General features: G+C 41.5%; 1 protein-coding gene across 6 annotated transcripts in view; it reads right to left on the bottom strand.

Moving 5' to 3' along the window:
- Positions 1-3,565: 3,565 nt before the first annotated feature.
- The window catches only part of THNSL2 (threonine synthase like 2), a 90,480-nt gene continuing 79,195 nt past the window's right edge, over positions 3,566-14,850 (bottom strand). For 5 of the 6 annotated variants that reach the window (XM_069744948.1, XM_069744946.1, XM_069744950.1 and 2 more), the window contains 2 exons: positions 11,415-11,566; positions 3,566-4,071 (listed from right to left, as the gene is read on the bottom strand). In XM_069744948.1, the coding sequence (XP_069601049.1) occupies positions 3,873-4,071; positions 11,415-11,566 (351 nt within the window). In that variant the 3' untranslated portion in view covers positions 3,566-3,872. Of the gene's footprint in view, positions 4,072-11,390; positions 11,567-14,850 lie in introns of all 6 variants that reach the window. The other variant, XM_069744951.1, reaches the window with a different exon arrangement.

The raw sequence follows: 14,850 nt of genomic DNA, 5'->3' as shown, positions 1-14,850 counted from the left end.
TCACTATAGTGAAGCAGAATAGTTACTCTGTTCAGCGGTTTCCTTCTTTTCAGAAGTAAATCAAACTGTGGCCGATAGCGCTTTTATGCTCGCCTACAATAACGGACATGTCTCCATCTGCCTCATTACAGAAAATCTTCCTCCAGAGGTTCCGTCTGAATCACGTATTTTGAAGATTTACACGGAATCCCCAGTGTAAGCGTTGAAGAGTTCCATAGTTCCATAGTTGTTACCACAAAAGGGAGAGAGGTCAGAATTGCAAAAAATTGGCCTGGTCAGGAAAGTGAAAACTGGTTTGGGTGTGAAAGGGTTACATTTATTAAACATACATCTTTAATATGTTGTTTTTTTATTGTCTTCCATGGGTTTTATGAATAAATCTGTATGCAATGAGCTCCCCCTAGTGGTTAATGCCGGCAACATAAACATTGTATATTTGGAGTTTTCTATCTAAAACAATAAGACGCCTTAACTGTTGTCAATATATGATGTCTAATGAATTAATTTGCATTGTTATTTTAGAATCACCCACTCATAGTTACGTCCGCCCATCTAAAGTGATGTGTTATATTCTTCTATGATGGAAAAGCTTAATTTATGAGTCAAGTGTGAACCCATCTGCTGACGACAAGGCGACCTCTTTGTATACGACACTATCAGACTTACCTCTCCTTGGCCGAGACTTGAAAATTTTAAGAGAACCCATCATCAGGTGAAAAGTGGCCAGATTTTGATGTTATGTTATTTCTGCTGCTTCCCTGCGTATTCTCTTTTTTGTTTCTTTTAAATCTGCAATACAGTTCCAGAGATATGGGCCTTTTTATTGAAAGTTTTTATGGCCTGGATCCTCTGGGGCGGGTCTTTAGGCTGTTCTGCATAATTAGCCACACCCACTTATTAAAAACCATATATTATCACTATATAAGAAGGCTCTTATCTCTGGAACCGTATTGTGGATTTTAATAAAACAAAAACCGTCATATTCAGGGGGTCAGCGGGAATAAAGAAAGAGCAAATACTGGCCACTCTTCATCTGGTGACAAGTCCTGCTTAAAGGAGTTATCCGGCAACGCTTACTTCTGAATCGTACTGTCATCGCATGTACACACATCTGCCGGGAAGCGTCCACCATTCTTGATAACAAATTGAAGGAGAATATTGGGAGGAAATTTGTAGCCTGCCATGTATTTTGGAAATCGAGCATTGAAAAAAATATCACATTCATGAGGATTTTCCAATAAAAGGTTTTCTGCACACGATCTCTGCTAGTGGATATAAGGTGTATAGTGTCAGACAGAGAAGACGTCACATTTGGTAAATTACTCCTCCCATAGAGCTAGAGAACTATAGGGGGTGTGGAGGATGTAGAAGCATCTGGATCCAGGAACCTGGCCAGACGTATAGTGTCTTCTGCCACAGTGGACAAATTCCTTGTTGCCAAAAACCTAAAAACATTTTATGATGTATGAGGGACATGTGGTCGGATATAAGGGTAGGGTGTTAATCCATATCCTGTCATTGGGGTGGGTTTTGTGGGTTGTTGTTTATCAAGGGATTGGGTTACTCAGCCCATACGAGATCTCAAAATTTAGATCTAAGACCAACCCTAAAATTCAGACACCAAAGACCCAGACCCGAGATTTGATCCCTGCAATTATTCATCTCATTGCATCTTGTATTGAATCTGCAACACCGGCTCCTCTGGTTCCAGCCAGCGACAGGAGCGTTAGGTTCCCCGTTGCTCACACATATGGGTACATAGGTATAAGCATTACTGTGAAAATGTCCTACAAGACAAAAAAACTAGAGAGATGTTGAAGATAGAAATCCATGACATCACACCGATACTTTGCCCAGAGTGTGGTGGCAAAGATGAAAAACCGGTTCTCGGAGTTGGAGGCGGCCAATTAAAGGATCATTGACTTTAGACTTTGTCATGTGTAGAACAATCTCTGGTGATAAAGTAAAGCGAGTCTCGCGTTTCAGAGGAGACCTCATGACAGATTTATCAGATCGTTTACAAGGTAAAAGTGCAGGAGTTTACATCACTGGAGTGTGCACAATAAAGGACAGCCGGTCTATTCTCACACCATCTGGCTAAAGGGCACATCGGAAAGGGCTAGCCCTAAATATCGTCCTACGCGTCCGATAAACCTATAAGAGCACATCCTCAAGGGTTTAGGAGTCGGGACTGATGGTCAACTGGATAAGAATCCGTATGTATGTACAGAAGCCTACAGGTGTGAATAAAAAGCTATGGAAGTCTAGAGGAATATGTAGCCTGCTCATGGTCTTGGGTTGGGTAGGACCACCAAAAAACAGGCACTTTTCATCGTTGGCCAAATTAAAGGGTTGACCCTTTTCTGAAAGCTTTCCTTCATAGGATACAGCAGTTGTAAATAAACAAAAAATATTATTTACCCTACACATGTTAGGTGGGGAATCTCCACCACTGTCCGATCTCTGTTTGTCTGCAGCGCTGACATCACATCCACAACACTGCAGCCAATCAGTGAGTTCAGTAGCTCTACCCATTATATACAGTCAGAACTGTTGAGCTCACCGATTGACTTTACTGCTGCAGACAAACAGGAGAGGCCGGGGGTAGGGTAAGCAATATTCATTTTCTTTTGTTTTTACAGCCCCTGCATCTTATAATGGAATGTTTTATGAAAGGGGACAACCACTTTAATGACCAAGTAGTTAATTTTTTCATCCTTATGGATCTTTTTTTATTTTACTTTTGATAAAGCTGTAGGCTTGTTTTTGTTTTTATATTTTTACAGGATGAGTTGTATTTTTCATCGTCGCCATTTCAGGACATTTTTTTTATTGATTAGCTTTCATTAATTGGGGGAAAAGAATGCAAAAAAAAAGTTTCAGTAGTGTTCTTTATGATGTTTTACACAGTTTACTGTAAATTAATATCATTCTATGGTACGGCCTGAATGACAGAAGGAGCCTTCTCCCTCTGGCAAACACTTTACAGGCAGCGGTCGCAACTGTTCCTTCTGTGCCAGTAGTTTAACAAGAACATTAATAGCCCATCGCCAGGATTGGTGATAAATGTGTGATTGCTGGGGTCCTAGAGATCACGAGAATGGGGGTCTTGAGTCACCTTGTTCCTCCCATGTCACTTCCATAGACTTTGAGTGCATGACCACTGCTCCGGTTAAACTCTTCCTTGCGGCGCTATGCAGCATAATTTAGTGTATTTAAGGAGCTATGTGATCCCTTTTTTAACCGGGTTCAGCAGGGTTACTACTGCTGCCGCCAATGATTGGCCGCAGTCATTAAACCAGCAATGTCAGAAGAGGAGGGAAGAAGACCCACAAAGGAAAGAAGAGCTGCAGTGGGTGTCAGAGAGGGGTCGTGTAAGTCATATGTTGGTGAATATAGATTTTTTTTTTAGACCGCTCTGGTTGTACGAGCTCTCTAAAGAGTATAAAACAGTATACATAGTCAGTCTATTGTAAACATCTAAAAAACAATTATCTAAATATGCAGCAAATGTTATAAAACAAAAATAAGAGACAACGCTGAAGGAACAGCATTGGAGCAGCTTGGGGTTCAAATTTACCGTATTTTATTTATTAACTTTGCTTCTTTTAAATTATGAAAAGATGCATAAAACAGTTCCAAAAAGGTGTTTTCTGCCTTGGTTAACCCAACCCATCCATTTAAAGGCCCGATCCTAAAACTGGTGAACATGTAATATTTCACAGATCTCAAATTTCTAAATATATTTAGCTTTGCAAATAACCTCTTCAGAAGGAAGATGACTTTATCTACTGGATATCGCAACCCTAAAAGTCAATATCGACCCTTTAACGAGCCTTGCCAAATTTCTCCTTGCGGAGAGTGCCAATCTTTTACATCCTCTTCTGGGCGATAGCTTCTATTTTCTCACGCATCACTTTCTCCCAGTCATCTTGCTTTTTGAGGAATATGGACCGTGTTTCCCGCTTCATCAATGCCTCGATCTCTGGCGGTATCTCCGGTACAAGATCGGCTCGAAGAATAACGTCCTGGAATTTAGCTGCCGACGCCGGGGCCAAACAGCATCTAAGTCTGTGGAATGAAAATGTGATAATTTTGCAAATTAATCTTAAAATGAACCAGAAAAATTGTCTTTAGTCAATTGCCTTGTGACTGTAAATGTAAATACTGGGCCTTTAAAACAGCATACTGACACTGGGCCGTACATGACACATTCTTATTATGCGGGCTCTTTCTGTCAGTATCACACACATACTAGCTATGAAAATATATGGGCAAGGAGACTGAAGCTAATAATGGGGATCTGGAGCAGAGGGTGCTATCTTTACAACACATACTCGTGAAAAGCCTTATTTTGACTAAATTCCACTATGTTGTTCAATACAATACAGACATATCTTACTGAAACCATGGGCTATTAATACAATACATTATTGACTCAGAGTTAACAGTGGTGGATCAAAAGGGTCAGTATTGGGCCCTCTTCTTTTTAATTTATTAGTTAGTTGATGCAGGGCATTTATAGCACAATTTCCATATTTGACCATACTGCTAAACTCAGCAAGGTAATTAACACAGACGAGAAAAATGTAATATCACCCCAAGAGTTCGGGTACCACAGTGGTGCTGCCTTCCTCTCGGGGAGGGTAATGCCATGCTTGGAGGCAGGAGGGATCCCTTTGGCAGGTAAGCTGTACATGCAACACTTTCTGAATCCAGGCCAGGAGTGGGAGCTCTAAACCCAGTTTAAGGGGAGTTTCCCTCCATATACAGTGGGGCAAAAAAGTATTTAGTCAGTCAGCAATAGTGCAAGTTCCACCACTTAAAAAGATGAGAGGCGTCTGTAATTTACATCAAAGGTAGACCTCAACTATGGTAGACAAACTGAGAAAAAAAAATCCAGAAAATCACATTGTCTGTTTTTTTAACATTTTATTTGCATATTATGATGGAAAATAAGTATTTGGTCAGAAACAAAATTTCATCTCAATACTTTGTAACATATCCTTTGTTGGCAATGACAGAGGTCAAACGTTTTCTGTAAGTCTTCACAAGGTTGCCACACACTGTTGTTGGTATGTTGGCCCATTCCTCCATGCAGATCTCCTCTAGAGCAGTGATGTTTTTGGCTTTTCGCTTGGCAACACGGACTTTCAACTCCCTCCAAAGGTTTTCTATAGGGTTGAGATCTGGAGACTGGCTAGGCCACTCCAGGACCTTGAAATGCTTCTTACGAAGCCACTCCTTCGTTGCCCTGGCGGTGTGCTTTGGATCATTGTCATGTTGAAAGACCCAGCCACTTTTCATCTTAAATGCCCTTGCTGATGGAAGGAGGTTTGCACTCAAAATCTCACGATACATGGCCCCATTCATTCTTTCATGTACCCGGATCAGTCGTCCTGGCCCCTTTGCAGAGAAACAGCCCCAAAGCATGATGTTTCCACCACCATGCTTTACAGTAGGTATGGTGTTTGATGGATGCAACTCAGTATTCTTTTTCCTCCAAACACGACAAGTTGTGTTTCTACCAAACAGTTCCAGTTTGGTTTCATCAGACCATAGGACATTCTCCCAAAACTCCTCTGGATCATCCAAATGCTCTCTAGCAAACTTCAGACGGGCCCGGACATGTACTGGCTTAAGCAGTGGGACACGTCTGGCACTGCAGGATCTGAGTCCATGGTGGCGTAGTGTGTTACTTATGGTAGGCCTACATTGCCTTACATTGGTCCCAGCTCTCTGCAGTTCATTCACTAGGTCCCCCCGTGTGGTTCTGGGATTTTTGCTCACCGTTCTTGTGATCATTCTGACCCCACGGGGTGGGATTTTGCGTGGAGCCCCAGATCGAGGGAGATTATCAGTGGTCTTGTATGTCTTCCATTTTCTAATTATTGCTCCCACTGTTGATTTTTTCACTCCAAGCTGGTTGGCTATTGCAGATTCAGTCTTCCCAGCCTGGTGCAGGGCTACAATTTTGTTTCTGGTGTCCTTTGACAGCTCTTTGGTCTTCACCATAGTGGAGTTTGGAGTCAGACTGTTTGAGGGTGTGCACAGGTGTCTTTTTATACTGATAACAAGTTTAAACAGGTGCCATTACTACAGGTAATGAGTGGAGGAAAGAGGAGACTCTTAAAGAAGAAGTTACAGGTCTGTGAGAGCCAGAAATCTTGATTGTTTGTTTCTGACCAAATACTTATTTTCCACCATAATATGCAAATAAAATGTTAAAAAAACAGACAATGTGATTTTCTGGATTTTTTTTTCTCAGTTTGTCTCCCATAGTTGAGGTCTACCTATGATGTAAATTACAGACGCCTCTCATCTTTTTAAGTGGTGGAACTTGCACTATTGCTGACTGACTAAATACTTTTTTGCCCCACTGTACATCCTGGTCTGGAGGAGGAGTTAGACAGTTGGTCCTGGGAGACCAAGTGAGATAGTCTGTGCAGACAAGCAGAGAGTAAGGGAGCACAGAAGAACCTAAGAGCTAGAGGAGGGCTGCGATTGGGCCCCTCTAAGCTAAGCGCAGAAACTGGGCACCGGGAGCCCGAGGCTGTGTGGAACTGCAAGTCCCACAATAGAACCGGAGGGCAGAGAGCTTAAAGTGACCTGCTCTTCTTAAACCTAAGGTACAGCAGCACTCCAGAGCTCGTAGTCACAGTGTGAAGAGACCTTTCCCCTTTTACTTGAGCGCCCAGGGCCACGGACTGGGTCTGTCACAGGGCAATAATGGGAAAACAGGAGATGAGGAATATGGGCCCCTAAACTGCCCCTCAGGCTAGGGGGAGCCCTGTCTTTCCTTAACTTGGGGGTACCCTTGAAGGTAGGGAGGCCCAAGACACTGACCTGTCCCTATCTCCTGATTAAACCCTGAGCTAAACCGCCAACCCCCACCCCAGGAGGTGAACAAAGTAAACAGCACCAGAAAGCAAATAAACAGGATGACACAATATGAGAGTGAGGGGAACACAATACGAAAAGGGAATGCACAAACAACAAAGGAACAAGGTAACAAAAACTCAGCACTTAGCTTGTGCACACCGCTGCTAAACTCCACACCACAGATAGTACAGCAACAGAGCTCCAAACACCAGACTTGGCTGACACCAAGCGAAGGCTTAGATGCGATGTTATTACAATGTACAAATATATGAAAATGCAGGAAAGAGATCTGTATAATGATCAGTGATAAGGGAGCATCCACTATGTCTAGTGGAAAAAAGGTTTAATCATTATCATCACACACAGTGATTCTTTACAGTAAGAGCAGTAACACTAGTGATTATTTACTGTATGAACAGTGCGACTATAGATTCTTTAGTGTATGAGCAGTGAGACTATGGATTCTTTACTGTAAGAGCAGTGAGACTATGGATTCTTTAGTGTATGAGTAGTGATACTATTGATTCTTTACAATAAAAGTAGTGAGACTATGGATTCTTTACTGTATGAGCAGTGTGACTATGGATTCTTTACTGTAAGAGCAGTGAGACTATGGATTATTTACTGTATGAGTAATGAGACTATGGATTCTTTACAATAAAAGCAATGAGTATGGATTCTTTACTGTATGAGCAGTGTGACTATGGATTATTTACCGTATGAGCTGTGAGACTATGGATTCTTTACAGTAAGAGCAGTAACACTATTGATTATTTACTGTATGAACAGTGCGACTATGGATTCTTTACTGTATGAGCTGTGAGACTATGGATTCTTTACATTAAGAGCAGTAACACTATTGATTATTTACTGTATGAGCAGTGAGACTATGGATTCTTTACTGTATGAGCTGTGAGACTATGGATTCTTTACAGTAAGAGCAGTAACACTATTGATTATTTACTGTATGAACAGTGTGACTATGGATTCTTTACTGTATGAGCTGTGAGACTATGGATTCTTTACAGTAAGAGCAGTAACACTATTGATTATTTACTGTATGAGCAGTGAGACTATGGATTCTTTACAGTAAGAGCAGTAACACTATTGATTATTTACTGTATGAGCAGTGAGATTATGGATTCTTTACTGTATGAGCTGTGAGACTATGGATTCTTTACAGTAAGAGCAGTAACACTATTGATTATTTACTGTATGAACAGTGCGACTATGGATTCTTTACTGAGTGAGTAGTGAGACTATGGATTCTTTACTGTATGAACAGTGAGACTATGGATTCTTTTCAGTTTGAGCAATGAGACTTTAGATTCTTTACTGTGTGAGCACTGCAACTATAGATGCTTTACTATAAGAGCAGTGAGACTATGGATTATTTATTGTAAGAGAAGTGAGTCTATGGATTCTTTACTGAATGAGCAGTGACACCATGGATTCTTTACTGTGTGAGCAGTGAGACTATGGATTATTTATTGTAAGAGAAGTGAGTCTATGGATTCTTTACTGAATGAGCAGTGAGACTATGGATTCTTTACTGTATGAGCAGTGAGACTATGGATTATTTATTGTAAGAGAAGTGAGTCTATGGATTCTTTACTGAGTGAGCAGTGAGACTATGGATTCTTTACTGTGTGAGCAGTGAGACTATGGATTATTTATTGTAAGAGAAGTGTGTCTATGGATTCTTTACTGAATGAGCAGTGAGACTATCGATTCTTTACTGTGTGAGCAGTCAGACTATGGATTCTTTACTGGATGAGCAGTGAGACTATGGATTATTTATTGTAAGAGAAGTGAGTCTATGGATTCTTTACTGAATGAGCAGTGAGACTATGGATTCTTTACTGTGTGAGCAGTGAGACTATGGATTCTTTACTGTATGAGAAGTGATTCTATGGATTCTTTACTGTATGAGCAGTGAGACTATGGATTCTTTACTGTATGAGCAGTGAGACTATGGAATCTTTACTGTAAGAGCAGTGAGACTATGGATTCTTTACTGTAAGAGCAGTGAGACTATGGATTCTTTACTGTATGAGCAGTGAGACTATGGATTATTTATTGTAAGAGAAGTGAGTCTATGGATTCTTTACTGTATGAGCAGTGAGACTATGGATTATTTACTGCATGAAAGTGTGACTATGAATTCTTTACTGTAAGAGCAGTTAGACTATGGATTTTTTACTGTAAGAGCAGTTAGACTATGGATTCTTTACTGTAAGAGAACTTGTGATGCAATTGGAAGACTGTAGTCTGATAAAAAAATTGTATTGCACTAATGTTACTCTATGAGGCAGCTCACATCTGCGATTGTTCTTTCATGCCGAGAATCAGTTTGCACGCACCCATGCAAGTCTATGGGTGTATGTGAAACATTGCACTACACTCAGATTCCCGCGGACACAGGCAATGGAGGACATGGAGAAATTAATTTCTCCATCTTCTACGCACCTGTGCTCCAATCCATTCTCACATGCGAAAGGATTGAAGCACAGGGAACTGACTCTTGGCTAACGTTCGTAGCAGAGCTGGAGCCGAGTGCCATGAGAAACCAAACACTAGTGTGACTCCGGCCTTAGACTATGGATTCTTTACTATATGAGCGGTGAGACTATGGATTCTTTACTGTGTGAGCAGTGAGACTATGGATTCTTTACTGTATGAGCAGTGAGACTATGGATTCTTTACTGTATGAGCAGTGAACTATGGATTCTTTACTGTAAGAGCAGTGAGACTATGGATTCTTTACTGTATGAGCAGTGAGACAATGGATTCTTTTCTGTATGAGCAGTGAGACTATGAATTATTTACTATATGAGCAGTGAGACTATGGATTCTTTACTATATGAGTAGTGTGACTAAGGATTCTTCACTGTGTGAGCAGTGAGACTAAGGATTCTTTACTGTGTGAGCAGTGAGACTATGTATTATTTACTGTATGAGCAGTGAGACTATGGATTCTTTACTGTATGAGCAGTGACTATGGATTCTTTACTGTATGGGCAGTGAGACTATGGATTCTTTACTGTATGAGCAGTCAGACTATGGATTCTTTACTGTGAGAGCAGTGAGACTATGGATTATTTACTGTGAGCAGTGAGACTATGGATTATTTATTGTAAGAGAAGTGAGTCTATGGATTCTTTACTGCATGAGCAGTGAGACTATGGATGCTTTACTGTATGAGTAGTGAGACTATAGATTCTTTACTGGATGAGCAGTGAGACTATGGATTCTTTACTGTAAGAGCAGTGAGACTATGGATTCTTTACAGGATGAGCAGTGAGACTATGGATTATTTACTGGATGAGCAGTGAGACTATGGATTCTTTACAGGATGAGCAGTGAAACTATGGATTCTTTACTGGATGAGCAGGGAGACTATAGATTCTTTACTGTATGAGTAGTGAGACTATAGATTCTTTACTGGATGAGCAGTGAGACTATGGATTTTTTACTGTATGAGCAGTGAGACTATGGATTTTTAACTGTATGAGCAGTGAGACTATGGATTCTTTACTGTTTGAGTAGTGAGACTATGGATTCTTTACTGGATGAGCAGGGAGACTATAGATTCTTTACTGTATGAGCTGTGAGACTATAGATTCTTTACTGTATGAGCAGAGAGACTATGGATTTTTTACTGTATGAACAGTGAGACTATGGATTCTTTACTGTAAGAACAGTGAGACTATGGATTCTTTACTGGATAAGCAGGGAGACAATATATTCTTTACTGTATGAGTAGTGAGACTATAGATTCTGTACTGTATGAGCAGTGACTATGGAGTCTTTACTGGATGAGCAGTGAGACTATGGATTTTTTACTGGATAAGCAGGGAGACTATATATTCTTCACTGTATGAGTAGTGAGACTATGGATTCTTTACTGGATAAGCAGGGAGACAATATATTCTTTACTGTATGAGTGGTGAGACTATAGATTCTTTACTGTATGAGCAGTGACTATGGATTCTTTACTGTATGAGTAGTGAGACTATGGATTCTTTACTGGATAAGCAGGGAGACTATATATTCTTTACTGTATGAGTGGTGAGACTATAGATTCTTTACTGTATGAGCAGTGACTATGGATTCTTTACTGTATGAGTATTGAGACTATGGATTCTTTACTGGATAAGCAGGGAGACTATAGATTCTTTACTGTATGAGCAGTGAGACTATGGATTCTTTACTGTATGAGCAGTGAGACTATAGATTCTTTACTGTAAGAACAGTGAGACTATGGATTCTTTACTGGATAAGCAGGGAGACTATAGATTCTTTACTGTATGAGCAGTGAGACTATGGATTCTTTACTGGATGAGCAGTGAGACTATGGAGCTCTCTGCCACATGTTGTGATGGTGAAAACTTATTAACTAAATGAGTGGAGTTTAATTTTAGAATAATGCTGACAACATGCATAGGACAAAAACAAATCTAAAAAAATAATAAATAATGTAAAAGCATAAATCAAGCAGCAGTAACTCTTTGTAATGAATCAGTTCTTACAAGTTTTGATTGATGTTGAATTGCTGATAATGGTAATAAACGGCAACAGCGGAGTGTGGACAGAGTAGATACTGGTTCTCCTGCCAGCAGCGTCTTATGGTGTGCAGGATGTTCTCATCTGTGACTGAGCAGGATTTCATCATTCCTAGAAGCTGTAAGAGATGGGGAAACAGTGGAAATCTCTTACTGCTGCAATCACTATTATCGTTATTACTAGTAATATCACTATTAATAGTAGTGCTTTATACTTGTTATATCACACTAGGACAAGACACATCTCAGGTAGATAAGAAGCTTTCAAATCTGCTAATGAACAAGAGTCAAATTAGTACCTGGAGGGACCTATCTGGTTAACATTTTGTCCATCAATGTCCCTACACATATTTAAAGATAATCTGTCACCTGTTTTTTGCTATGTGATCTGAGAGCAGCATGATGTAGGGGCAGACACCCTGATTCCAGTGATTTGTCACTTACTAAACTGCTCATTGCAGTTTTGATAGAATTCCTGTTTTCTCTGCTGTAGATGTAGCAGTAGTCAAAATGCTGAGCTGTGTATAACCCCGCCCACACCCCTGATTGGCAGCTTCCTGTGTACACTGTCTGCAAGCTGCCAATCAGTGGTGGGGGCAGGGCTACACAAATTAAACTGACTTGCCTGCACTTGAGCACTAGTCCTGCAATGATAATCTCCAGCTGATAAAACACTGATTGTATTGAAACAACAACACACAGCCTAATGAGTGACACATCCCTGGAATCAGGCTCACCTGCTCTATATTATGGTGCTCTCAGATTAAATAGCATAATGCTGATGACCGATTCCCCTTAACAATTGATTAAAGTGAATAGATTCTTATTTTAATATTTTAGTTTTGTAATCTAATCTAATGTGGGCTGATAATTTATTCCATATTTCTTAATGGCAATCTGAGCCCTAATTCTGTGATTTACAGCTCCAAATTCCCTGCAAAGAGAGGAGGACACAGAAAATTAATATGTTGGTACTCACTGTAAAATATTTCAATAGTCTTCATTTGGGGACACATAGAAGCATGGGATAGTCTGCTGCCACCTGGAGGCTGATAGTAGTATTACATTCTACATGAAAATTGGCTCCTCCCCAGTGCACTATACCTTGCTTGTTAGCCTCGGGCTCCCTCAGTTTAGTGAGAAGGCAGCAGGAAAAATAAAAAACATTAACGCATTTGGACAAAAATAATGCAATGACACCCTGAGAGAAGAAAATAACATAAAATCGATCCAGCCGAACAACTAAGGGTGGATGCTGTTTCCCCCAATGAAGACGATCGAGAAACAGATTTTACGGTGACTACCGAAAATGTTGATTTCTCACTCGCTTCGTTGGGGGACACGGAGAATCAAGGGATGTCCTAAAGCTGTCCCTGGAGTGGGAAAATAAATAATATACTGTTACCACCAAAATCTCCAGTGTTGCCGAGGCCAAAGCTTGAGCAACTGCCACCTGCGAAATCTTCCTGCCATGGCTTGCATCTGAAAAAGCAAAGGTGTGGACCCTGTAATACCTAGAGAAGGTATGTACTGATGACTAAATAGCTGCTTTACAGAGTTACAAGACCAATGCCTAGTGGCAAACCACACAGAAAGCCCCCACTGCCGCGTAGAGTGCACCTTAACCCTAAAAGGAGGCACCCCCTTCACTCTACAGGCCTGATGATAGATGTTCTAATCCTGCGAGGGCCAACGGGTGTGACAAACATAGAATCAGACTGTCTAAATAGGTCGGTGGCTGATAAATGGCACCGTGCGGCTCTGACAACATTCGTATAGAGCCTTCTCGCTCGGATGAGAAGGCGCAGGGCGAAAGGAAGGTAAGATGATGTTCTCGTTAAGGTGGAATGACGAAGCCCCTTGGGGAGGAAGGACAGAACAAGTCTCAAGCTCCATTATTCTGGCGCAGGATGAGGAAAGGAGCAAATTCTGATTCTCTCCTAATAGAGGTGACGGCTCTAAGGAAAGCTACTTTATAGGCAAGATGAAGAGCACAAATCTCTCCGACAGGCTCAAATGGTGGAGAATGAGGATACTCCAAGACAAGATTATAGTGGTTGTCTGGTCCAAATCGAAAAGTCTTCTGTCCCTCCGTACGACTGCAGACTTATGAATCCAGGACCAGAGGGTATGTATGCATTATACATAATCCCAACCAGAGCTGGTCTAGTGGGTGCGGCCTCGCTTCATACACTTGTATCGAGAGAGGCTTTAACAGCCATGCCGTTTAACTGAGTGACTGTAAATTCTGGTAGAAGAATGAACCCAGAGACAGCAGATCTGGATGGTGAGGAAGCGTCCAAGGGACATCTGCCCAAAGGTTGATTTCGTCCGCGTACTAGACCCTCCGAGGCCAATCTGTTGCGATGTGGATAACTGGAATTTACTCTGCTTTGACCTCCCTGAGGAGTCTGGGCAGAAGAAATAAAGGCAAGAATAGGTAAGGCAGCGAGAACTAGGACCAACGAATTTCCAGTGCGTTGGTCACGACTGCCTGAGAATCCCGAGATCTTGCAATGAATCTTGGCACCTTGTGGTATAGTCTGGATGCCAGCAGATCGACATCTGGTGTGCTCCACTCATGACAAATCTTCTCAAATCTGGGCGAAGAGCCCATTCTTCTGCCAATACCTGCTGGTGGTTGAAGACGTCTGCTAACCAGTTGTCCACTCCGGATATACGAATCGCCGAGATCAGAGGAACTTTGTCCTCTGCCCATTGTAGTATCTCTGCCATCTCTGACATGGAAGAGAGATTCAGGGTCCCTCCTTGGTGGTTGATGTGCAGTAGGTCATTGCCGTGGCATTGCCTGACCCGACCATGATGAGCAATCCTAGCAATAGGTGCTGCCAATGTAGAAAAGCCGGCCAGACAGCTCTGAGCTCCAACACATTGGCCATAAGGAGTCTCTCTTGACTGTTGAAGGATCCCTGAACTGATAAGTGGCAGAAGATGGCCCCTCACCCAATAAGGCTGGTATCTGTGGTCAGAACCTGCCACTAGATGGGTCAGAAGACGTGACCCTGGATTAATAATGGCGATGTCAACCACCACCTGAGACCCTGGCAACAGTGAAGTGGAATGACGACTGAACAGTCTAGAGACTGTATTGACCTGTCCCAACGGGCCAAAAGTGTGTTCTGTAGGGGCCTCAAATGAAATTGTGAAAACTAGACTGCCTCGACCGTTGCTACCATCTTCCCCAAGGCTCTCATGCAAAAATAGAGCGAATGTCTCTCTGGTCGCTTCAGAATTTGGACAGAGAATTTGAGTAACATAGTAACATAGTTAGTAAGGCCGAAAAAAGACATTTGTCCATCCAGTTCAGGCTATATTCCATCATAATAAATCCCCAGATCTACGTCCTTCTACAGAACCTAATAATTGTATGATACAATATTGT

Source organism: Ranitomeya imitator, chromosome 1, assembly GCF_032444005.1.
Source record: "Ranitomeya imitator isolate aRanImi1 chromosome 1, aRanImi1.pri, whole genome shotgun sequence".
Lineage (NCBI taxonomy): Eukaryota > Metazoa > Chordata > Amphibia > Anura > Dendrobatidae > Ranitomeya > Ranitomeya imitator.
The sequence above is the reverse complement of the archived record's forward strand: the minus strand, read 5'-3'. Positions and strand labels throughout refer to the sequence as shown.